The 25,601-nt window shown below is 35.3% G+C and overlaps 1 protein-coding gene across 2 annotated transcripts in view; it reads left to right on the top strand.

The window, feature by feature from the left end:
• The window catches only part of LOC125278567 (GDP-L-fucose synthase-like), a 45,110-nt gene that overhangs the window by 12,486 nt on the left and 7,023 nt on the right, over positions 1-25,601 (top strand). Inside the window, exons 5-10 of one of the 2 annotated variants that reach the window (XM_048207835.1) lie at positions 74-147; positions 6,357-6,490; positions 7,855-7,986; positions 12,248-12,327; positions 12,497-12,596; positions 12,699-13,237. In XM_048207835.1, the coding sequence (XP_048063792.1) occupies positions 74-147; positions 6,357-6,490; positions 7,855-7,986; positions 12,248-12,327; positions 12,497-12,596; positions 12,699-12,754 (576 nt within the window). In that variant the 3' untranslated portion in view covers positions 12,755-13,237. Of the gene's footprint in view, positions 1-73; positions 148-6,356; positions 6,491-7,854; positions 7,987-12,247; positions 12,328-12,496; positions 12,597-12,698; positions 13,238-25,601 lie in introns of those variants that run through there. The other variant, XM_048207836.1, reaches the window with a different exon arrangement.

Here is a 25,601-nt window from a genome sequence, read left to right as displayed (position 1 = left end):
AGACATTTTTGTTGGGAATTGTCCTATATTTTTGTCATCTATACAGACGTGTTTCTCTCTCGCTCCGTTTCAGATCCACAACGGTCCTCCACATGAGTCTAATTTCGGTTATGCCTACGCCAAACGCATGATTGATGTCCACAACAGGTCAGTGTCAATGTTCATTGGTCATGAGCTTTTCTTGGGTGTATCACACGAAAGCATGCATCACATTTCGGGAAAAAATTACTATTTTTTTTCTGCATTTTCATATATTATCATCAAATGAGATTTAAACACATTTTTGCTCCATATTTTTTTATTACTACAGTACATCCAGACTTAATTATTTTAAAGTCACCATGAAATCAAAATTGAAGTTGTTTGGCTTTTAGTATGGATATGTTAGCCTTAAGATTATGTATAAGCTGGTGTGCTCCAAAACAGTGACAATTCGCATTTAGAAGATATAAGCATTCAAAACTAAAGTCTTGTCTCTTCCGCCAATATGGATCAATGATTTTGATGACGTCAAAAGATGTAAACGAAACGCTATTGGCTATTTCAAAAAAAGAGGAGGAGCTGTTCGATATGTCCCGCCCTGTCTTCCTGTTTCAGTTGAAATTACGTCAACGCATTGAATAATGCAATAACACAATTATTATTAGTAATTCTTGCTATTCTCACTGATGAATTTCATTAAATTCTCATTACTGTCATACAAAAAAAAAAAAAAAAAAATCTACATTTAAATCATACGGAAGAGGATTAGGGCCAAGCAATAATAAAAAAATAAAACCATCTTGAGATTAAAGTTGTTAAACTCGTTAAATTTCGAGAAAAAAGTCGAGATAAAATGTTGAGAATAAAGTCATTAAATTACAAGAAAAAAAGTCGTTAAATAACGAGAAAAAAGTTGTTAAATTTCGAGAAAGTTGAGATAAAATGTTGAGAATAAACTCGTTAAATTACGAGAAAAAAACTTGTTAAATTTCGAGAAAAAAGTCGAGATAAAATGTTGAGAATAAACTCATTAAATTACGAGAAAAAAACTCATTAAATTACGAGAAAAAAGTCATTAAATAACGAGAAAAAAAGTTGAGATAAAATGTTGAGAATAAAGTCATTAAATTACAAGAAAAAAGTCGTTAAATAACGAGAAAAAAAGTTGAGATAAAATGTTGAGAATAAAGTCATTAAATTACAAGAAAAAAGTCGTTAAATAACGAGAAAAAAAAGTTGAGATAAAATGTTGAGAATAAACTCATTAAAATACAAGAAAAAAACTCGTTAAATTTCGAGAAAAAAGTCGAGATAAAATGTTGAGAATAAAGTCATTAAATTACAAGAAAAAAGTCGTTAAATAACGAGAAAAAAGTTGTTAAATTTCGAGAAAGTTGAGATAAAATGTTGAGAATAAACTCGTTAAATTACGAGAAAAAAACTTGTTAAATTTCGAGAAAAAAGTCGAGATAAAATGTTGAGAATAAACTCATTAAATTACGAGAAAAAAACTCATTAAATTACGAGAAAAAAGTCATTAAATAACGAGAAAAAAAGTTGAGATAAAATGTTGAGAATAAAGTCATTAAATTACAAGAAAAAAGTTGTTAAATAACGAGAAAAAAAGTTGAGATAAAATGTTGAGAATAAAGTCATTAAATTACAAGAAAAAAGTCGTTAAATAACGAGAAAAAAAGTTGAGATAAAATGTTGAGAATAAACTAATTAAAATACAAGAAAAAAACTCGTTAAATTTCGAGAAAAAAGTCGAGATAAAATGTTGAGAATAAAGTCATTAAATTACAAGAAAAAAGTCGTTAAATAACGAGAAAAAAAGTTGTTAAATTTCGAGAAAAAAGTCGAGATAAAATGTTGAGAATAAACTCATTAAATTACGAGAAAAAAGTCGTTAAATAACGAGAAAAAAGTTGAGATAAAATGTTGAGAATAAAGTCATTAAATTACAAGAAAAAAGTCGTTAAATAACGAGAAAAAAAGTTGAGATAAAATGTTGAGAATAAACTCATTAAATTACGAGAAAAAAACTTGTTAAATTTCGAGAAAAAATTCGAGATAAAATGTTGAGAATAAACTCATTAAATTACGAGAAAAAAGTCGTTAAATAACGAGAAAAAAAGTTGAGATAAAATGTTGAGAATAAAGTCATTAAATTACAAGAAAAAAGTCGTTAAATAACGAGAAAAAAAGTTGAGATAAAATGTTGAGAATAAACTAATTAAAATACAAGAAAAAAACTCGTTAAATTTCGAGAAAAAAAGTCGAGATAAAATGTTGAGAATAAAGTCATTAAATTACAAGAAAAAAGTCGTTAAATAACGAGAAAAAAAGTTGAGATAAAATGTTGAGAATAAACTAATTAAAATACAAGAAAAAAACTCGTTAAATTTCGAGAAAAAAGTCGAGATAAAATGTTGAGAATAAAGTCATTAAATTACAAGAAAAAAGTCGTTAAATAACGAGAAAAAAAGTTGAGATAAAATGTTGAGAATAAACTAATTAAAATACAAGAAAAAAACTCGTTAAATTTCGAGAAAAAAGTCGAGATAAAATGTTGAGAATAAAGTCATTAAATTACAAGAAAAAAGTCGTTAAATAACGAGAAAAAAAGTTGTTAAATTTCGAGAAAAAAGTCGAGATAAAATGTTGAGAATAAACTCGTTAAATTACGAGAAAAAAACTTGTTAAATTTCGAGAAAAAAGTCGAGATAAAATGTTGAGAATAAACTCATTAAATTACGAGAAAAAAGTCGTTAAATAACGAGAAAAAAGTTGAGATAAAATGTTGAGAATAAAGTCATTAAATTACAAGAAAAAAGTCGTTAAATAACGAGAAAAAAAGTTGAGATAAAATGTTGAGAATAAACTCATTAAATTACGAGAAAAAAACTTGTTAAATTTCGAGAAAAAATTCGAGATAAAATGTTGAGAATAAACTCATTAAATTACGAGAAAAAAGTCGTTAAATAACGAGAAAAAAAGTTGAGATAAAATGTTGAGAATAAACTAATTAAAATACAAGAAAAAAACTCGTTAAATTTCGAGAAAAAAGTCGAGATAAAATGTTGAGAATAAAGTCATTAAATTACAAGAAAAAAGTCGTTAAATAACGAGAAAAAAAGTTGAGATAAAATGTTGAGAATAAACTCATTAAATTACGAGAAAAAAACTTGTTAAATTTCGAGAAAAAATTCGAGATAAAATGTTGAGAATAAACTCATTAAATTACGAGAAAAAAGTCGTTAAATAACGAGAAAAAAAGTTGAGATAAAATGTTGAGAATAAAGTCATTAAATTACAAGAAAAAAGTCGTTAAATAACGAGAAAAAAAGTTGAGATAAAATGTTGAGAATAAACTCATTAAATTACGAGAAAAAACTTGTTAAATTTCGAGAAAAAAATTCGAGATAAAATGTTGAGAATAAACTCATTAAATTACGAGAAAAAAGTCGTTAAATAACGAGAAAAAAAGTTGAGATAAAATGTTGAGAATAAACTAATTAAAATACAAGAAAAAAACTCGTTAAATTTCGAGAAAAAAGTCGAGATAAAATGTTGAGAATAAAGTCATTAAATTACAAGAAAAAAGTCGTTAAATAACGAGAAAAAAAGTTGAGATAAAATGTTGAGAATAAACTCATTAAATTACGAGAAAAAAACTTGTTAAATTTCGAGAAAAAATTCGAGATAAAATGTTGAGAATAAACTCATTAAATTACGAGAAAAAAGTCGTTAAATAACGAGAAAAAAAGTTGAGATAAAATGTTGAGAATAAAGTCATTAAATTACAAGAAAAAAGTCGTTAAATAACGAGAAAAAAAGTTGAGATAAAATGTTGAGAATAAACTAATTAAAATACAAGAAAAAAACTCGTTAAATTTCGAGAAAAAAGTCGAGATAAAATGTTGAGAATAAAGTCATTAAATTACAAGAAAAAAGTCGTTAAATAACGAGAAAAAAAGTTGAGATAAAATGTTGAGAATAAACTAATTAAAATACAAGAAAAAAACTCGTTAAATTTCGAGAAAAAAGTCGAGATAAAATGTTGAGAATAAAGTCATTAAATTACAAGAAAAAAGTCGTTAAATAACGAGAAAAAAGTTGAGATAAAATGTTGAGAATAAACTAATTAAAATACAAGAAAAAAACTCGTTAAATTTCGAGAAAAAAGTCGAGATAAAATGTTGAGAATAAAGTCATTAAATTACAAGAAAAAAGTCGTTAAATAACGAGAAAAAAAGTTGTTAAATTTCGAGAAAAAAGTCGAGATAAAATGTTGAGAATAAACTCGTTAAATTACGAGAAAAAAACTTGTTAAATTTCGAGAAAAAAGTCGAGATAAAATGTTGAGAATAAACTCATTAAATTACGAGAAAAAAGTCGTTAAATAACGAGAAAAAAGTTGAGATAAAATGTTGAGAATAAAGTCATTAAATTACAAGAAAAAAGTCGTTAAATAACGAGAAAAAAAGTTGAGATAAAATGTTGAGAATAAACTCATTAAATTACGAGAAAAAAACTTGTTAAATTTCGAGAAAAAATTCGAGATAAAATGTTGAGAATAAACTCATTAAATTACGAGAAAAAAGTCGTTAAATAACGAGAAAAAAAGTTGAGATAAAATGTTGAGAATAAACTAATTAAAATACAAGAAAAAAACTCGTTAAATTTCGAGAAAAAAGTCGAGATAAAATGTTGAGAATAAAGTCATTAAATTACAAGAAAAAAGTCGTTAAATAACGAGAAAAAAAGTTGTTAAATTTCGAGAAAAAAGTCGAGATAAAATGTTGAGAATAAACTCGTTAAATTACGAGAAAAAAACTTGTTAAATTTCGAGAAAAAAGTCGAGATAAAATGTTGAGAATAAACTCATTAAATTACGAGAAAAAAGTCGTTAAATAACGAGAAAAAAGTTGAGATAAAATGTTGAGAATAAAGTCATTAAATTACAAGAAAAAAGTCGTTAAATAACGAGAAAAAAAGTTGAGATAAAATGTTGAGAATAAACTAATTAAAATACAAGAAAAAACTCGTTAAATTTCGAGAAAAAAGTCGAGATAAAATGTTGAGAATAAAGTCATTAAATTACAAGAAAAAAGTCGTTAAATAACGAGAAAAAAAGTTGAGATAAAATGTTGAGAATAAACTAATTAAAATACAAGAAAAAAACTCGTTAAATTTCGAGAAAAAAGTCGAGATAAAATGTTGAGAATAAAGTCATTAAATTACGAGAAAAAACTCATTAAATTACGAGAAAAAAGTCGAGATAAAATGTTGAGAATAAACTCATTAAATTAACAAATTTATTCTCGTAATAACAAATTTGTTCTCGTAATTTAACGGCTTTTTCTCGTAATTTAATGACTTTATTCTCAACATTTTATCTCGACTTTTTCTCAAAATTTAACGAGTTTGTTCTCGTTATTTAACGACTTTTTTCTCGTAATTTAATGACTTTATTCTCAACATTTTATCTCAAGTTTTTTCTCGAAATTTAACAACTTTAATCTCGAGATGGTTTTAGTTTTTTATTATTGCTTGGCCCTAATCCTCTTCCATAAAATCATAAAATAAATGCAGCACACACAAAAAAAAAAAACCACCTGGAATAAATATTTAGCAATTTAAAGGGTTAGTTCACTCAAAAATGAAAATTCTGTCATTAATGACTCACCCTCATGTCGTTCCACACCTGTAAGACCTTTGTTCATCTTCAGAACACAAATTAAGATATTTTTGATAAAATCTGAGAGTTTTTTTCTTCCATTGAAAGCAACGAAATTACCACATTCAAGGTCCAGAAGAGTAGTAAAAACATTGTTAAAATATGATGCAACGCTTTAACATAAATAGCATAATAGAATGACAGTGGAGAGACGAATTTGTTAAATAAAGTCGTTATTTTTGTTTAGTTTTTGCTCGTCGTTTCATAACATTAAAGTTCAACCACTGTAGTCACGTCGACTGTTTTAACGAAGTGTTTGCGACTTTTCTGGACCTTGAATGTGGTAATTTCGTAGCTTTCTATGGAGGATAAACAAACCTCTCAGATTTCATCAAAAATATCTTAATTTGTTCTGAAGATGAACGAATGTGTTACAGGTGTGGAACGACATGAGGGTGAGTAATTAATGACAGAATTTTCATTTTTTTTATGAACTAACCCTTTAAATAAATACTGTTTAGTTTTTTTGTATGTATATAATGAATTACTATTTTTATGACACTGATTAATGTGTGTAGTTGTGATGAAAATAATGTCAAAATATGTTTATTATTATTTAATTTGGGGGTGATGTGTTGGTTTATAGCTTTCATAAACGAAAGAAACAAATCAGTGTGTGTTTGTCCATTAGGTCATGTTTTGAGAAGTACGGTCGGCGATACACCGCCGTCATCCCCACCAATGTTTTTGGACCACATGACAACTTCAACATTGAGGACGGTCACGTGCTGCCGGGATTGATCCACAAGACGTACCTGGCAAAGAGTGAGTACACTTTCTGGAAGGATCTAGAGCATAGAAAAATGAAGCCAAAATATCCCAGAAATGTGCCTCTAAACCAGAGTTTACCGCCCGTGGGCGCCATCTAGCTGCGAAAAAATTTATAAACTTTATTATATTTTTTATGCCATTTTTTCTCTGATCTTATTGCCTTCCTGAGTTATTCCATGTCAAAAAAAAAAAAAAAAAATTATTAATATTATATATATATATATATATATATATATATATATATATATATATATATATATATATATATATATATATATATATATATATATATATATATATATAGTCTTATCAGCGTTTTTTCAGCATGAAAATGTCTGAATGTAAATGTAATTTATATTTTCTAAAAAATTAAAAAGTGTTCTATGAAATGTATACCTACCTATAATAAGATAACCTTGTTTGAAATGGGTTTGGCTAAAAGAGAATTTTGGTTTCGTCTATACTACTAGGTACTTATAATATATTGATTGGGTTAAATAGAATTACATTACTAAAAAGAAACTAAAATACAATTTTCGTTGACTAAAACTAGATGAAAATAGTCATGGATAATTCTGACTAAAGTAAGACTAAAATGCTCAGACTTTTAGTCGACTGAAACTTGACTAGACTAGAAAAAAAAAAAAAAATGAATATGAACGTGACTAAAACTAATAAAAACTAAAATGACAGCTTGACACAAAGACTAGACTAAAACTAAAATTAAAACAGGCCGCCAAAAACAACACTAGCTGTATGTCATACGCCTTCCCTATTCTACTTACAGAATGAATGCAGCTCCAGTTACATTTTTTCCCGTAAATAGAATAGGGAAGGCGTAGGACATACATAGTGTGTTTCCAAAAATAAATAAATAAATAAATAAAAATAAATAAAATAAAAATTACACTATGCAAGTGAGTAAATGACAGAAGTTTCATTTTTGGGTGAACTATTCCTTTAATGTTAATACATTTAATATTGTTATGTTGTTACAGGTCCATCTGATCTGTTCATTTTATGTCATTATTTAAGTATTTAATTTAATGTTGTTCGTTTTGTATATTTACATGTATTTTTTTATATAAAAAGATTGTTTATTTTATCCGAGGGGCCCCCAAATAAAATTCTGCTTAGGGCCCCATAAATGCTTGAGCCGGCCCAAGTTAAGGAGTATAATTAGATTTTTTTTAGTTTGGTTCAGGTCCCATTCAGATAGGGCAGGGTTTATAAACTTTATTGCAGCCAGCCACCAGGGGGCGATCAAAATGCTTTGGCTTCACTTTTCTGTGCACAGCACACTTGATCTAGACTTCTGTTCCAATGGAAAACATGTTTCATGTGTTTGTGTTTTGTAGAGGAAGGAAAACTTCTGGAGGTCTGGGGTTCAGGTCGCCCTCTACGGCAGTTCATCTATTCTCTGGATCTGGCTCGTCTGTTCCTGTGGGTTTTGAGGGAGTATGACGAGGTGGAGCCCATCATTCTATCAGGTACTCGACCCGTGTCAAATTGAAAGGAACGGTTCACGCAAAAATGAAAATTCTTTCATCAATTACTCACCCTCATGTCATTCCAAACCTGTCAGACTTTCATTCATCTTCAGAACACAAATGAAGATCTTTTTGCATAAATCTGAGTGCTTTATGTCCCTACTGCTGTGGATAATCAACCAATGCATTTTTGTTGAAATGTTTTGGGGTTGTTTGTGCGTTAGCCTAAAGACCAGCTTAATTTAGCAAAACAATCATTTCAGTGACATTGCGAGATACAGGCTAATGTTTTCTTCTTCCGTGCATTATAATAAAGGCTTTGTGAAACTGCTGTTCAGTTCATATAGATTTGAACGACATATACTCCATCCTACATAGACTACAAACACATTTTTTATCATGTATGCCTATGAAAGCCAATCAAGCCAATCAGAGTAGGTATGGGGCGGAGCTACACATGCAGCCACGTCCCATTTTGCAGGCGCAGCCAGGTGTACTTGGTTCAAGTGGGTAGAGACAGTTTTCAAAGTGCACTTGTTTGTTTGGACATTGTTGGATTATTCCGTTGCACTTTGGAAATTTGAGAGCTGGATTCTTGTATGGAATCTTCAATAAAATGGACTTTGTAAATCATGCGATTTGAAAATCCTGTACCTGCTGGGAACCAGCGATTAAACAAGGAATGCACTGAAATAAGGATCTCAAGGATGGAGTCAATAAATATATATATTTTTAGATAATATGTTGGAAGAGGACAAAATACCCATGAGTACACAACTTTATATATGGATGCATTGCAAGAGACTGTTACTATGGCAGAGACTCTTTACGAAAGTTTATGGGGGCACACAGGGGGAAACTAGGAGCATGTACCTGTTGAATAAATGAAATTAAAATGAAACAGACTGAAACTGCAGAAGGGCAGCCTTTAGTGAAAGGGGCCGCAGCTTGGCCGAGTGAAGCGGCTTGAATGGCAGGCCCCTGAGGGCCCCAAGGACCATAGACAGGTCCCACGTTGGGGGTGTGGCGGGTTCAGCTTTCTGGCCCTCTTTAAGAAACAAATTATGTTCTTGAAGTCATTCCTGCCCATAGACTGGCCGGCCACAAGAGTGTGGTTTGCTGCTATGGCCACCATGTAAACTTTGAGCATGAAAGGGGTGCGCCCCTTGTCCAGCAGTTCCTGCAGGAAAGACAGCACCAGTGAAAAGTCACAGGAAGCTGAGTCTTCATCCTGGACTGCACACCAGTCGGAGAGGCGGAACACTTCAGGGCATAGAGGCATCTAGTAGATGGGGCCCTAGCCTCAGAAATAGTGCTTAGTACCCTCGTGGGGAGGCCTGTGGGCTCCTGTCGAGGGGCCAGACATGGAGGGCCAACAACTTTGTTTGGGGGTGCCAAATCATCCCTTTCGCCTGGGAAAGGAGGTCCTTTCTCAGGGGAAATGGCTAGGAACCTGCTGTGAGCAGCTGAATCAACTCGGGGAGCCATGAATGGCTCCTCCAGAGAGGGACCACCAGAAGGACTGAACGTCTGTCCTCCCTGACACTCCAGATTGTGCAAACTTTGTGGGGATGGAGCGTCCATTCACCTGAAGACACATTGTCCGGGGACAGCATGTCTGCCCCTTGGTTCAGCTTGCCTGGCACATGCACTGCTCTCAGCGAGCGCAGGTTGCTTGCACAGTGCCCATAAGAGGAGGCAGCTTTGTCTGCATCCTTAATCTCTGTTAAATTCTGCCGTAAGTGGTACTCCAACACCACTAAGCTGGCCATGGCCCTGCCGATTACCTGGGCGGTTGCCTTTGTAGCATGCAGAGCCAAGTCTGTTGCACTTTAGAGAGCTGCGCAGAGAGCTCTCTGAAAGCAGCGGGGTCTGGGCCAGACCTGTCCATGGAGGGGAGGAGTTTGACCTGAAAAACCTGGACAACCACCATGGAGTGGAGTTGCAGCATGATGTTTTCCGTAGGTACATTTTTTTTCCTGAACTTTCGGGCACTTTTGGGTACCTTAACATGCTCAAAAACTCTTGAAACTTTGCACACACATAAGAATCGTTGGCCATCAGGGCTGGGCACAAGTTATGGAAGGGTTGTAAGGGGGGCTCTTTGGCACACCCTTTTATATGGTTGTATTTGAGGGGCTCTGTAGCGCACCCCTTTTCAGCTACAGTAACCAAACTTCATATGACTATAGATCTCATCGTGCCAAATAACTTTCACACTCAAAGTCATACGTCAACCCAACAGGAAGTCAGCTATTTTGGGTTGTTTGAAAAACCTATGCTCTGGAATTCCTAGGGGAATCATCTGATCACCAACATGAAGCCGAGACATTGAGGATTCTAAATTGCAAGCAAATTTTTGATATCTCAAATGGTTTGGCTGTGGCGCTGAAACAAATTAACGGCAAGAAAAGAGAAACAGGAAGTGTGTTATAACTTCTGCATACATAAACTGATTTTGATTAAACTTAAGCTGTGTGTTGCCGATCACATGGATGCGACTATTGTGAGTCAAAGTCATAGCGCCACCAGTTGGCATCAGGAAGTGTCACTTATAAAATGCTTTGAAATCGCCCTCTTATTTTTACCCGATTTGCTTCAGACTTCATCAGTATAATGTCAAAACATGGCAGATATGGGCCTGTGAAAGGATTCTCAATATCTTAAATACTGTTGCCATGACAACACGTCAAACTTTAATAATATTCTTGGGTGTTTTTCAGGCTCCTAGCATGCTTCATATTGCATGAAAATCAACATCACGTCAAAGTTGTTGGCCAGTAGACATAAGCAAAATCTTAGAAATGGGCGGGGAGGAGGGGCACTATAACACCACCTTTTGACAAAAGTTAGGGGGTTAGTCTTACCTACAGTCACCAAACTCAGTACATATATTGATCTCATCAAGCCGGACAACTTTTTATTTTACAGTCATTAGCACCAACGAACAGGAAGTCAGATATTTTGGTTTGAATGTGGATTTTTTTGAATAACAAGGCTAGTAATCCTCATAGGAGATTCACGGAAATGCCACAAAACTTGGTCAACATGAAACAAAGACACTGAAGATGCTAAATTGCGAATGACTATGGAATATCTCGAACAGTGTTGCCATGGTGAGGGACTAAATTAAGGACAACAAAAAGAGAAACAGGAAGTGTCTCATCTTGTAAAATCATTATTTGATTTATATTTAATTAAGATTGTATGTTGCCTGCCATGCATAGGTTTTCTTAAGACACCGGAGTGGCGGTGGCACCGAGGCTTGGGCCCGTCATCGCTGCTTGCAGCTATATTTTAATTCATGTCTTTGTTTTCTTGTATTTATTTGTCCTATTGCTAGTAAGTTGTTTATTTGTTATTTTATTAATGTCTTTAATGTTTGATCTTTATATTAGTTAGGCTAGTATTAGTTTTTGCTGAGCCAATCAGAAAAATCCTTAGTGTTGAGTCCTAGGTCCATATTTTTGTTTTTGAGCTAGTTAACAGTAATACTTGTTAATAATAAGACAATTTTCTGTAAGTCAAATAGTAGTGTAAATGTGTATCAGTTTGAACTGTACTGCAGAAAGACATTATATAATTTATAAAGTGTTTGTATTGACTTAAGTACTATTAATTTAAGTACTGGTAGGGTATTTTTTACTTTATAGTATTATAGACAGTGGTGCCAATTTACAGAGAGGCACCTCTTAGGAAATGGTCTCTTGCTACACATTCTCACAAAGGGCTAAAACCCCCTTGAAGATCAAAGAACTGCCCCTGACTAGGGGTGTCACGATATACCGGATTTGACGATAGCTGTGATATTTTAAAAATGAAATATCGCTATGATGTTAATTAGGGGTGTCGCAGTATACTGGTGTATTGGTGATAACTGTAATATTTCAAGTGGCAGTACCTGGTTGGCATCCCAACGTACAGTAGGTGTCAGTTTTGCACCTTCATAAGCAGTCACAGCATGCAGCTCTATGCAGCTATTTTTAACCAAAATAGGACCATGTGAGCATTATGGAGTGCTAAACTCACATGCAATTTATGTTTCATTCATTCTCGACGCCCTCGCATAGTAAGTCCACAGGTGAGACTCATAGGAGTCATATGTTCCTGGAAATCCGTGAAATGGACAAAGACATCCAGCGATCTCTGTAGCTGAATAAAACACAGAGACATTTTGATTGAGAATTAACTCAGGAAGTCACAGGATGGAAAGAAATCTGAATCTAAATGAATCTGAAATATAAAATTTGTTTCTCTCTAGTTGGAGAGGAGGATGAGTTGTCCATAAAGGACGCTGCAGACACCGTGGTTGAAGCGTTGGGGTTCAAAGGTGACGTGATTGTATCCTTTCACACTCAAACAATTAACTTCTCAATCTGCATAAGGTAGTTTGCAGACTTTCCAGATTGAGCTGTGTGTTGAGCTTCAAAAAGCATCATAAAAGTAGTCCTTAAATGAGTTTTCCTTTTGGTGTGAATTAATCCTTTAACCCTTAACTAACCGCTCTCAGTATGACACTAGTAAAGCAGACGGTCAATTCAAGAAAACCGCCAGTAACGCCAAACTACGCAAATACCTGCCAGACTTCAAGTTCACACCGTTCAAAGCAGGTGATCAATCTTCACTTCTCTGAAGAGCTTCAGCATTTAATAAATCTTCTTCACTAGTAGTCAAAAAAAGATTTTTCATAGGTGCTTTTCTTTTTTTTCCAGCTATCAAGGAGACGAGTGATTGGTTTGTGGCCAATTATGACATCGCCCGTAAATGAAGATCTTCACATCTCATTGGCTGTGGGGAGTTTGATCACGGTTCAATGCTGGAAACCAATGATTGATCAAACCACTTAAACAGCCCTTAATAATCTATATGAAGACAAAATCATTGAACAATGCCGTCTTACCTCTCTTGAAGTGTTTCTTAAAGACATACATTTTACAGTCATGCAGTTACTAATGCTGCGTTTTCAAATGCATTTATTAAAGTCCCCATGAAAACAAAATTGAAGGATATTTTGGCTGAAATCGGTCACATTTACTATTTTCGACATGGTGAATGGCACATAGTGCACTATATAGGGGATAGGGAACGATTCTGAATATGCTTTCCATTGGGGTGAATGAAGTCTGGTTTCATGTTGGTGCCACGCCAGTGGGGAATCTATTAGACTGTGGCTGTGAAATGAGGCTTTACCAAATTCAATGGCTCTGGCTGAGCTGTGATATAAACGAAACGCTATTGGCCATTTTTTTTTTTTAAAAAAAGGGGAGAAGCTACCCTGTCTTCCTGTTTTAATGGAAATTACATCGACACATTGAATAATGCAAGGCACTTAAATGGGCCTTTAAATTCATGGACTGCTTCCCTTCCACAGCACAAGCTAGTGCTATTGAAAAAACGTTTTTTAAGTTTTCGGTAACTTAATTGCATTTCAGTGTCCAATGAAGTTAAGCTTCCTTTTTAAATAACTGTTTATGTATGCGCAATAGTTTGTGTCATGTGATATAATTGAATGATTACAGCCACTGATTTGCCAGTGGCCTATTGTTAGGATAGGCTCAGAGTAAATGAGTAAACAGCCATCAAATCTGTGTGTTTGTTTATTTTAATTATATAGGCTACTTTGGTTTTGCTTTGATGGTCTTTTAAAATAGGTTAATTTGATAATTTGTATAATTGTGCAGTATCTGTGGTGGCATAATAAAATTTCAGTTGTGATCTCAGATTTGTCATTCCCTGTTGCTTTCTTAGTTAAAGGATTAGTCCACTTTTAAATACACTTTTCCTGATAAATTTACTCACCCCCATGTCATCCAAGATGTTCATGTCTTTCTTTCGTCAGTCGAAAAGAAATGAAGGTTTTTGAGGAAAACATTCCAGGATTATTCTCCTTACAGTGGATTTCAACTTACGGAAAAAAACGAAACTGGCGCCGCGTTCGTTCCGGAAGTAGAATAGGGAAGGCGTAGAACATTCAGCGTAAGCGTTATGAAGAATGCGGAAGCGGAAAGTACGTTCAAGGCGATATTTTGTTTATAAAGCATAAACGGTTGTATTTTTTTAGAAAATGACCGATCGATTTGCTAGATAAGACCCTTATTACTCATCTGGTATCGTTTAAAGCCCTTGAAGCTGCACTGAAACTGTAATTATGACCTTCAATCTGTTGGTAGCCATTGAAATCCACTGTAAGGAGAATAAGGTTTTTTTCCTCAAAAACCTTCATTTCTTTTCGACTGACGAAAGAAAGACATGAACATCTTGGATGACATGGGGGTGAGTAAATTTATCAGGAAACGTGTTTTTAAAAGTGGGCTAGTCCTTTAATAGCCTGCATAACTTCAACCAGACAGAATTAAAACACAATGAGAAATGTTTATGTTTTTGAATTAATGCCTGTAAATCTTCTTCATCTTTTTCTGCAAAACACAATGCTTTATATGATTAGAAACATGGTGAAATTAGCAACTCTGCAGCACTTTTACAAGGTTTATTTCAATTTCGCAAACTTATCACAACAATTACAAAAAAATGGAATTACAAGTGTTTAAATTGATCAACCACAAAGCTAAAATTTACTCCTGGGGGTTTATTTAAAATAATTGTGTATATGGAGAAGACATCATGGGGATCAATATGGGGATAATTAGACAAAGCTGTGATTGTTGTCATTTGCATGCTCAAAAAAAAAAAAAAAAAAAAAATTCAAAGAACTTTTGTTAAATCCTAAAGTGAATATTATCAGGAAACATTTCCAATGTTTTTATGATGTACGAAAAAAAAAAGGTAAAACAACGATATCGGATGATTTTCATGTTGGAGGAGAAAATTAGATTAAGTTTTTCGCCCTGCCGTGGTACTTTTTGAACCTTCAACCCGTTAAACCCCAGTGAAGTCCACTATATGGAGAAAAATCCTGGAATGTTTTCCTCAAAAACCTTAATTTCTTTTCGACTGAAGAAAGGAAGAAAGAAAGACATAAACATCTTGGATGACATGGGGATGAGTAAATTATCAGGAAATTTTCATTCAAAAGTGAACTAATCCTTTAACACAGTGCTGATATGGAACTATTAAATTGGCAAAAATGAAAATGATCTCATAATTTACTCACCCTCAAGTATGTAGAAGTTATATTAAAAACATCCCCCCTGAACGAGCGAGCATGGGAGCACATGCCTAGAATACCTATGCATGAATCTGTCCCTGTGTGTGGAGGAGCAGAATAATGTTATTTGGGAGTGTGACCATTAGAGGGTGTACTTGTACAACAAGTGGTCTTACCTCTCAGAGTTAGCAAAGAGTTGTTGTTGCCCGGGCTTGGTAGAAGATCCCACTCATCTGTTCCAGTGTAGACTTCTGTAAATAAAGACAGATCAAATATACAGTATCTCTTCGTCTTCATATTCTTCTGCGCTAAAGAATATCACACTAACCCTGTAGTGTAGTGCTCTTGGAGAGCTACCATCCTGCAGATTTCAGCTCCAACCCCAATTAAACACACCTGAACCAGCTAATTAAGGTGTAGGGTTGGACACGCCTGGTGCAGAACTTCTTGCTTAAAATCACACTTATCTTAATGACATGGTTTTGAATAAAAATCATCTGGAAACATGATGCTAAAAATGAAATGAATACTGCAAAAAAATTTAACATGTATTTGGGAACCCTTAAAATATCCATAAAATTCTGCATATAGAAAAGCACATCAAACATCATTAGGTTATTTTAAACATGAGTGTATATTATTAAAATATACAGTACAGATCATTAGAAAACAAACCCTGATTGACAGACCAGTAAAAACAGAAGAGCACCAAACAGTACAGATTTTTGAAATAAACATAAGAGAGCTAATGATTTTGTCTTTGTAAAAATTAAGGGTTGTTCAAAGTGTTTGATCAAACATTGGTTTGCAGCATTGTTCAGACTCTCACAGCCAATGAGATGTGAAGATCTTCATTCACGGGTGATGTCATAATTAGCCGTGAACCAATCACTGGTCTCCTTGATGGCTGGAAAAAAGAAAAGCACCTAAAATGACTGTTCTTTTGACCACTATTGAAGAAGATTTAGTAAACACTGAAGCACTTCAGAGAAGTGAAGATTGATCACCTGCTTTGAACGGTGTGAACTTGAAGTCTGGCAGGTATTTATTAGTGATGGTCAGATCGAGGCTTCATGAAACACTGAAGCAGTTGAATCAAATGTGCCGTAATGATTCGAGGCTTCAAAACAATCTGACACCCGTCTCCACGGTGACCCCCTAGTGGTCAGAACAGTGCAAATGCAACAAAACTGGACCATTGAAATTTCGAACTGTTTTGAAATGTTTCGAAACAGTGATGACGTAACGAAGCCTCGTTTACTAAAATCACGTGACTTTGGCAGTTTGATACACGCTCCGAATCACTGATTCGAAACAAAAGATTCATGAAACTTCGGAGCTTCATGAAGCGATGGCTGCGTCCGAAAACTGTAAAATGCTGGTTTATATACTGGTTGCAGAAAAATAGCGGTAGCAATTGAAGGAAAATGTGCAAAATCCACAGAATAAGAGAAAAATGTTTTGTTGTGCCTCTGGATGTTGGAATCGGAATGCAAAAAATATAGTCTTCATTTTTAAAGAAAACCATCGTTGAAAACGTCCTTTGAAGATAAACAGAGACGTTTCACAGACTGGACTGATGACACCTGCAAGGATTAGTCTACTATTAAAGCAGGAATTTGATGTAAACAGTAAGTCTACATAATATTCACATATGCAGTTCAGAGGATACACATACATAGCAGTTACAGCATGAAATAATTATAATTAAAATAATTTAAACCTATAATATTTTACATAGATAACTTTTAAACATAATTTTTATTTCACAATTCTGACTTTTTTTTTCTTGCATTTGCGTGTTTATTACTCCCAGTTCGGACTTTATAACTCGCAATTGTGAGTTTATTTCACAATTCTGAGGGGGAAAAAGTCAGATTTGCGGGATAAATTGCAATTCAGAAAAGACAGAATAACGAGTATATCTCACAATTATGTTTTTCTTTGTAAGAAATGTGAGATGTAAACTCAGATTTGCGAGAAACAAAAGTCAGAATTGTGAGATATTAAACTCGAAATTAACTTTTTTTATTCTTTTATTTAGTGGCTTCCATAGACTTCTACTGCTCAACTGTCATTTTCTGCAACCAGCTAGGCTCCGCCCACAAAAAACGTCATCGCTGTTTGCAAACACCAAATTGCTGTAGATCATTAAACTATTACGCTGCCTCAGAAGTCTGTCCGAAATCAGTTTCGTGAGGTACCTTCATGTACAAATGCTGCCGTACAAGTCATTCTCTTATAAGACAGCGAGGCAGCAAGACAGCTACCTAGGTTTTCGGACGCAGCCAGTGTTTCGAAATCGGCCATCATAGTCTTTATGTAGTATGGCGGTTTTCTTGAGCTGACTGTCTGATTTACTAGTGTCATAATAATAATAATAATAATAATAATCATAATCATAATATAGATAGATCATACCAAAACTCTGTCATTCAAGTACTACTTTTTTTAAAAAGAAACAAACAAACCAGATCCACACAATTGATGAACTGCCACAGGGCGTGACCTGAACATACCTGCAGAGGTTTACTTCCTCTAGAAAACACACAAACACACACACGTGTGGGACGCTCTGAACGTGACTGTGGCTTCAGATCCTTCCAAAGAGTTAAGGCATACATACACTGTGCGATATCTGTGCGATTTCAGCAAGGTTACCAACTCATACTGTACGAGTAGATCGCGTGCGATGTAAAGCCAAAACGCACGATTTATGTGCTCACACTATGCGGTCCGATGGTCGAGACGTGACTCGACTGCTCACACTATGCGTTTGAAATATGCACGATAAACCCACGTACTGGGATCAGGGGCGGAGCCAGGGGGTGGCCGTGGCCACCCTTGGCCTAAGCTTGGCCACCCCTTTGGCCACCCCGCTCACAACTGCTGTTTCTGTCTACTTTTTTTTTGATGACAAGAATTGCGTTTATTTAAACGCAGAACCGTCTCTTTAAGACCACAAAAACGGGAGACTTTTCAGACGCGCACTCCAACTTAGCCTCAGCGCCAGGCGCAAGTCAAACACGCGCGGAAATGATACAGGTGCGGAATGAGCTTCAGCAGAACAGCAGTGAACAGCGAACAATAACATTATAGCTTACGTAAATGTTTCTCAAATGGTGGGGTGCAAGACGGTGCACTTTTCAATCACGCACAAATATGATGCGCTGTATAATAAAGCGCAAAAGAAACTACGAGCATGCAACGTCGTAGTTCTGTCATCTATTAAGTCACGAAATAACCAAAAAGGCGATTAAAGCTGTGTTAAAACTGTGCACGCATGTATGTAGGCCTATTTGAGATATATATGCGTCACATGTCTCTGGACTAAAATATTCTGCCTATGTGAGATCACAATATAAAGCACAAGCTGATATGTAATTTTTTAATGCATAAATAAATGTGAAAACTGTGCATTTGTAATAGAAGATGCTAATTTTGTTAATTTATAAAGTACAAACAAAAATATCACATTTAAATGCATAATTAATTTTACATTCTGGCATTTATGTGCTGTTGATTTCTGCTTCCTTGTCAGCAAATGGGAATTCAAAAGAGAACACTTTTTTTTTTCTTTGTACTGAGTTTAATTTAGGTATGATAGAACTGTTGCAATTATTTATTTTGACAATATAGAAAGTTAAACATTTAGTGTTTACTTTTTTTGGTTACTTTTTGAAACAGACAAACTCAGAATTGTTGAGGTTCATTGATTATACATAAAATTAAATGAAGGTTGAATAATCTTTGAACTACAGTATGTAGTTATCTGCATGTCTCATCCATGGAGATGCAACAATGGAGAACAAGCTATTGGGGGTTTTGAGAACCAGAACTGACTGAACAAGTTGAAGCTATAGTGTGAGCCCCTTTATTAATATGCCTGCAAGTGAGGAATGATTACAACAAAACAACAAAAAAAGGTCAAATTCACTCAGCATTCCATGATCTAATTCACTATCTTAATTACAATTAAGTACAAATTAACTGTATTCAGTTGTGTTGTAATCACAGTCCAGTAGCCTACATTATAGTCAGACTCATTTTTATGTTGAAATTATGAATATTTCGGTGCCACCCCGGACTGGTTGCTGGCCCCTGCCTGGCCACCCCTATGAAAAAATCCTGGCTCCGCCACTGACTGGGATGCGCCGATTGACAATATGTTTCCAGAGATATCGTCAAAAGCATTAGCTATATAAAGAGGATTTAGCATTTCCAATTTATATATTAAATAATAATAATAATAATTAGCCTATTATTATTATTATTATTAGTAGTAGTAGTAGTAGTAGTAGTATAGGGTAGGCCTATTTAATATTAAATTGATATTACAATTCATTTGGCCCGCAATATTTTAGATAAAAAAGTTTTATATTTTATAGCGCATCACCGCATAACTGACGCACTGCGAGGATAATAAAAGATTTGATTAGCAATTACTCCTCACTGAAAATTATTTAAAGACATTTATCCAATGAATTAAAGGCATATAATTAAAATTATTAACGTTCGAAGACTGCAATAATCAGTCAATGAAAAGCAGCTTCACTTCAAAAACAACCTGTTTAATACGAAATACTTCTCTTCTCATTTTTTCACCCACTACATACAGTTTATGGGCCACAAGAGAAATATTAAGAAAATAAATTAAGATATATAGCCTACCGTTATCAGGTTGAAGTAGGATTTATCTCTCGTTGTCTCTGAGAGAATATGCACCGAAAGCTCGTCGGTTTTACTTTTTTTTTTTTTTTTAAAGGCTGGTGAATAATTGACAGGGGATTGAGACGTCTTCATCGGCATAACTCTCGCGCAAAGTTTGCACATTTTGATATAAAGTAGACATTGACTCGCCTTCCTGGTTTAAAATGGAAAAAAATCCTATATTGCGACGTGACATTTTTCTTTATCACCAATTGCCAAATGATGGACAACAGTTCACATTTCCGCATTTAATAAAATTAAGTAAATATTAAATAGCCTACATGAGTAAATAGAAAGTGAAAAGCGAAACATAGGCTATAAATTAATGATCAAGTAAATTAATACAAGAGGCACCGGTTATGTACACCCAGGTGGCTTAAAAGACGTGGGTTTATCCATCATGCAACACGAACTGGAGGTAAGCAACAGTTTGCTAAATTGCAGCTAGTTTGATAGCTACAGAACTTAAAGATCTCCCTCTTTTCGTTTTCTTTCTTGCTGCATTGAAGATTGGTTTAATTTATTTTTTCGCGCAGGCGCAGTGAGGGGAAAAACACAGAGTTTAGGCAAGTCGGTTCGTAGCTCTGCTTCAACTGTGCGATATCCTCACGAGGGGCGACCAAATTTCTGACATGCCAGAAATTCATCCGACCATGCGATTGCCAGTCAGGAGAGGTTTATCGCCACTCGTTTCCCCGTGTACACTTCACGAACACTGCACGACAAACGACACACGACAAAGCTGAAAATCGGCCCGACTCAAAAAAGAGTCGCGCGAGTCAGAATTCGGCTCAAAATCGGACGAAAATCGCACAGTGTATGCTCGCCTTTAAGCCCAGGATACACTGCACGATTTTGGCTGTCCTAGATGAAAGACTGCCATCGTGAAACAATCGTGGCGATTTCTGTGATCGTGGCTTTTAATCGGTGGTCCTATGTCGTATGGTGAGAGAGGTTCAAAGACGGACGTTTTCCCGGTCTTGTGACCAAAGATAGCCTACGATAATTTTCTGACAGTGTCGGAAATTCAGCATGATCAATGCACAATGTGTTTGCTGCTACGACCTAAGTCTACTGACCAGACAATAAAAATGCAACATGAAATCAAAGCGACATGGCGCTAAAACTTAAACTGCTTACCTCAAGCTCTCAAAATAATGCTGCATATATGCAAAAAATAAAGTTTTGCAAAAGAAAATAAAGTTTTGCAAACGAAAATTAAAGTATTGAGGAAAATAAATGTGCTTTTTGCAAACAAAAATAAAGAATTGCAAAAGAAAATAAAGTATTGGGAGACAAAAATGAAGTTTTGCAAACAAAAATAAAGAATTGCAAAACATAAATGAAACAGCGCGAAAAGCAATGATTTTGCAATACATATTTTCCATGGTCATATCTATAAATTTTTTTTCCATGCTTCTGTGCGCTGGCGTCCTCCCACAGGTTAAGAGATTTTAAACAAACACTGTTAATTCACATGCAGTTAACCAAATGAAACAACACACATTTTAATGCTATAAAAGTGTACTCATCGAGAGAAATAAATGCCAGATGTTCATAGTAACAACTTCTTTAACTTGAGCAAACACTGCTAATACACATATACATTTGTTAATAAGGATAATAAAATGAAAACATGCATGTTTTAATGCTATTGAATAAAAAAAGCGATCCACTCGCAAGCCTCTGCTCATCATGGCTGCGTTCCAGTTCGGTTTTAGACACGCACTCGCGAACTTCCCTAAACACTTCCCCTCGGGGGAATCCCTGCCGCCATTTTGAAGTGCGTTCCACTTCGTGAAGTGGACGAGGGAAGTTTATATGGACAGACCCTCGCTCCCTCGATTTTGACCGAGGGAGCGAGTCTACTTCATATGTACACTTCAGGCAGCTCCATAACCCACAATGCAACACGATTGTGACGTCACCGCATATCGCGTTTAATTTACCCCACCACAAACAACTCTATGATATATTAATTATTTTTTTAAACATTTAAAACACACATATATACATATAGAATGCTGTATTAAACAATTTTGTAAGGAGAAAAAAATAAATAATAAATCAGCTCCATTGCGGATTCCAAGTGATCAAGGGCTTAGGACGTTCCAGTTCAGCCCATACAAAGGTTCCGCCAGAAGTGGGCACTCCTGCAACGTAAGCAATGACGTACATCCGAGTCAACGAGACCGAGTGAAGTTAGCGAGGGAAGGACATTTAAAAACCGAACTGGAACCAGCCCATGACAGTACCTGGATCAGTGAGCTGCGTCTCGGGCCGATGACGTCACTTCCAGGGAGGCATCTTGTACACGCCCCCGTCCCATGACTCCACCCCCACGTCAAAACAGCGCCACAAAGCGAGACACGCAGAAAAATGAAGCGCAAAGGGAAAACGGCATCAAACTAGACTGACACGCAAAATAAAACCAGCGTTGCAAATAAATTAATAGATATGACCATGGAAAATATGTATTGCAAAATCATTGCTTTTCGCGCTGTTTCATTTATGTTTTGCAATTCTTTATTTTTGTTTGCAAAACTTAATTTTGGTCTCCCAATACTTTATTTTCTTTTGCAATTCTTTATTTTTGTTTGCAAAAAGCACATTTATTTTCCTCAATACTTTAATTTTCGTTTGCAAAACTTTATTTTCTTTTGCAAAACTTTATTTTTTTGCGTATATATGCGGCATTATTTTGACTCCATACTTTTCCCTTCTTCTTTCGCCACTTCCTTTTTATTTCCAGCACACATAAAAAACTACAACTGCCAAAGTGTGATTCAACATAGAATGAAATCATTATCAACAAAATCCATCTTTGCAATACAGAGGTGACACAGAATGAGAAGTGGCATTAATATATTTACACAGCATTTACAATTTGTCTACATAATTTTTAATTCAATATTTAAATATGGAATTTTTTATTTTTTATTAAATATTGACAAACCCAACCGTTTGGGTTAAAAACTTAATTAGAAAATTTAACCCAACGGCTGGGTTTGTCCATATTTGACCCAAATTTGGGTTGAAACAACCCAACATTTTTTAGAGTTATTTTTTTATTGAATCTAGAAATGTACCTTTAGACGAGATGAAATGATCATTAAAGCTGCAAGCAGCGATGAAAGGGCCCTCGCACCCGAGGCCACCACCCCCCGTTGGCCTTAGGAAAACAGTGAACAGTGGGCGACATATATGTAAGGGAGTAAATACAGGAGAAATATGGCAAAGTCATGGTGCTTTGGAGCATATCGGACATTGTATGCCTGAGTTTTAACAACTTCCTGTTTCGTGGCATTAATCACATACTTTAGTACTTCGCCAAGTGTTGCATGATTTAACGTATATCTAGCATGTTTGGTACTTCATGGCATATTGAAATGTGTTTCTAGAAGTGAATTACAGTATAAAACATGCCATTTTCTCTTGCCAGAAGGTGGCACTATGACTAACTGAATATTGGCATGTAGATGTCTTTAGGCCAGGACTCTTATCACACATGTGAAGTGTGAGGCAGATCAGACATTGTCTGACTGAGTTACAACAGCCATGTTGGGCTGCTTTAGAGAAGAGGAAGAGTTGTTGTAGTAGAGTGTTGTTGACATGCTGTCATTTTACTCTGGACTGCTTCACAAACGAGGGTCAATTCAACACTGGATTTGTACAAAAGATGAACATGACGGCACATGTTAGTCGATGAGTTGAATCAACTCCACAGAAACTACATAAATTTATCCACTAACCATTCAGAAACATCCAGTTTCATTCTAAAAGTTGTAACTTCTTCCTGAGTCTCTCCATCAGTGTCGACTCCGGTTTGAACAATGTAAGGCTGAACACCGTTACTGACAATCCTCATTTTGGCTGCGTGAGATTCTCCAGCTTTGTTGTTGTTGAGCTGTTAAAGCTCCGCCCTATTCTCTAAAGGGGGCGGGAGCAGCAGCTCATTTGCATTTAAAGGGACACACACACAAAAACGGCGTGTTTTTGCTCACACCCAAATAGAGGCAAATTTGACAAGCTATAATAAATGATCTGTGGGGGATTTTGAGCTGAAACTTCACAGACACATTCTGGAGACACCAGAGACTGATATTACATCTTGTGAAAATGGGCATTTAAAGCATTTATTTTCCTTTTCATCTTCAAACACTAGAGAATCATGATGAATACTGTCTGAACTTTTCGCTGAAAGAAAAGTACAACTTATCTGTATGTTTTGGGAAAGTTCCTGATTAGAGCTAGAGCTCAACAACTTCAACCTTGAAGTTGCTGTGTATCTGTGCTAGAATTTTTTCACAGATCCTGTATTGGAGAGGTGGACAAACTAGCGCACAGAAATGCATATCTGTGACCTAGGAAACTTTGTGCCTAAACCATCTTAGCCAATCAGAATTATTCAACCTGAAGTTATGATGTAGTTTAGTGACTTGTGTAAGGTATAATTGCTGTGGAAATGTGAGGCGTGTACAGAGGGCGGCTTACAAACTCCCTGTGAGTGTTAAAGCAGACTTCTGCTAATGAAACTGCAAAGTATTCATCAATAAAATTTTCTTCAATTTATTTTTTCATCTCTGACTCCAGGTCTTCATTCATCATATCTGGTCTTTGGGTCTTAACTGTAAATTCCCCTACAATGGACAAACATCAGTTAATGCTGATGAAGAGGAATTACAGTTGCAACAACTCATATTGAACGCAAACTGAGTAAAAACTTTCCACTGAGAAACGTCCTGCTCAAGACATCCTTGTGATGGTGAATAACTAGTTCTTCCAATGTTTCATCATCAGACTTGCGTTTGAATTGATGATTGACACCATTGTTATTGTCTTTACAGTATGTACGGTCACTGAGCTTTAGGAAGCCTCCGGAGCTGAAGTTCAGTTATGGTAATGGCCGTTTCTTTTCCAACAGGCGCTGTAAGTGGTAGACCAATCACAACAGACTGTGCCACCTGGCCAATTAGAGCAGAACAGCTCCCGGAAAGGAGAGACTGAATCTTTGAATGAGTTGTTTGAGAATCACTGGAAAATGTGCAATGGTGATGTGCAATGAATATTATTAGAAAATGAAAGTGTTTCTTGACCTTTGAAGCATGTAAACCTTTTGTAGTAGGTTTACATTCTTGTGTTACGCAGCACGTTTGAGCTTCTGCAAGAACCAATGAGGTTCATTCTCGTGTTACACAGAACCTTTGAGCTTCCGCAAGAACCAATGAGGTTCATTCTCGTGTTACGCAGCACATTTGAGCTTAAGCAAGAACCAATGAGGTTCATTCTCGTGTTACGCAGAACCTCAAGAACCAATGAGGTTCATTCTCGTGTTACGCAGCACATTTGAGCTTAAGCAAGAACCAATGAGGTTCATTCTCGTGTTACGCAGAACCTCAAGAACCAATGAGGTTCATTCTCGTGTTATGCAGAACCTCAAGAACCAATGAGGTTCATTCTCGTGTTACGCAGCATGTTTGAGCTTCTGCAGGAACCAATGAGGTTCATTCTCGTGTTACGCAGGACCTTTGAGCTTCAGCAAGAACCAATGAGGTCCATTCTCGTGTTACGCAGAACCTTTGAGTTTCCTCAAGAACCAATGAGGTTCATTCTTGTGTTACGCAGAACCTTTGAGCTTCCGCAAGAACCAATGAGGTTCACTCTCGTGTTACGCATCACGTTTGAGCTTCTGCAAGAACCAATGAGGTTCATTCTCGTGTTACGCAGAACATTTGAGCTTCTGCAAGAACCAATGAGGTTCATTCTCGTGTTATGCAGAACATTTGAGCTTCTGCAAGAA

The sequence above is a fragment of the Megalobrama amblycephala genome, linkage group LG11 (assembly GCF_018812025.1).
Source record: "Megalobrama amblycephala isolate DHTTF-2021 linkage group LG11, ASM1881202v1, whole genome shotgun sequence".
NCBI lineage: Eukaryota > Metazoa > Chordata > Actinopteri > Cypriniformes > Xenocyprididae > Megalobrama > Megalobrama amblycephala.
The sequence above is the reverse complement of the archived record's forward strand: the minus strand, read 5'-3'. Positions and strand labels throughout refer to the sequence as shown.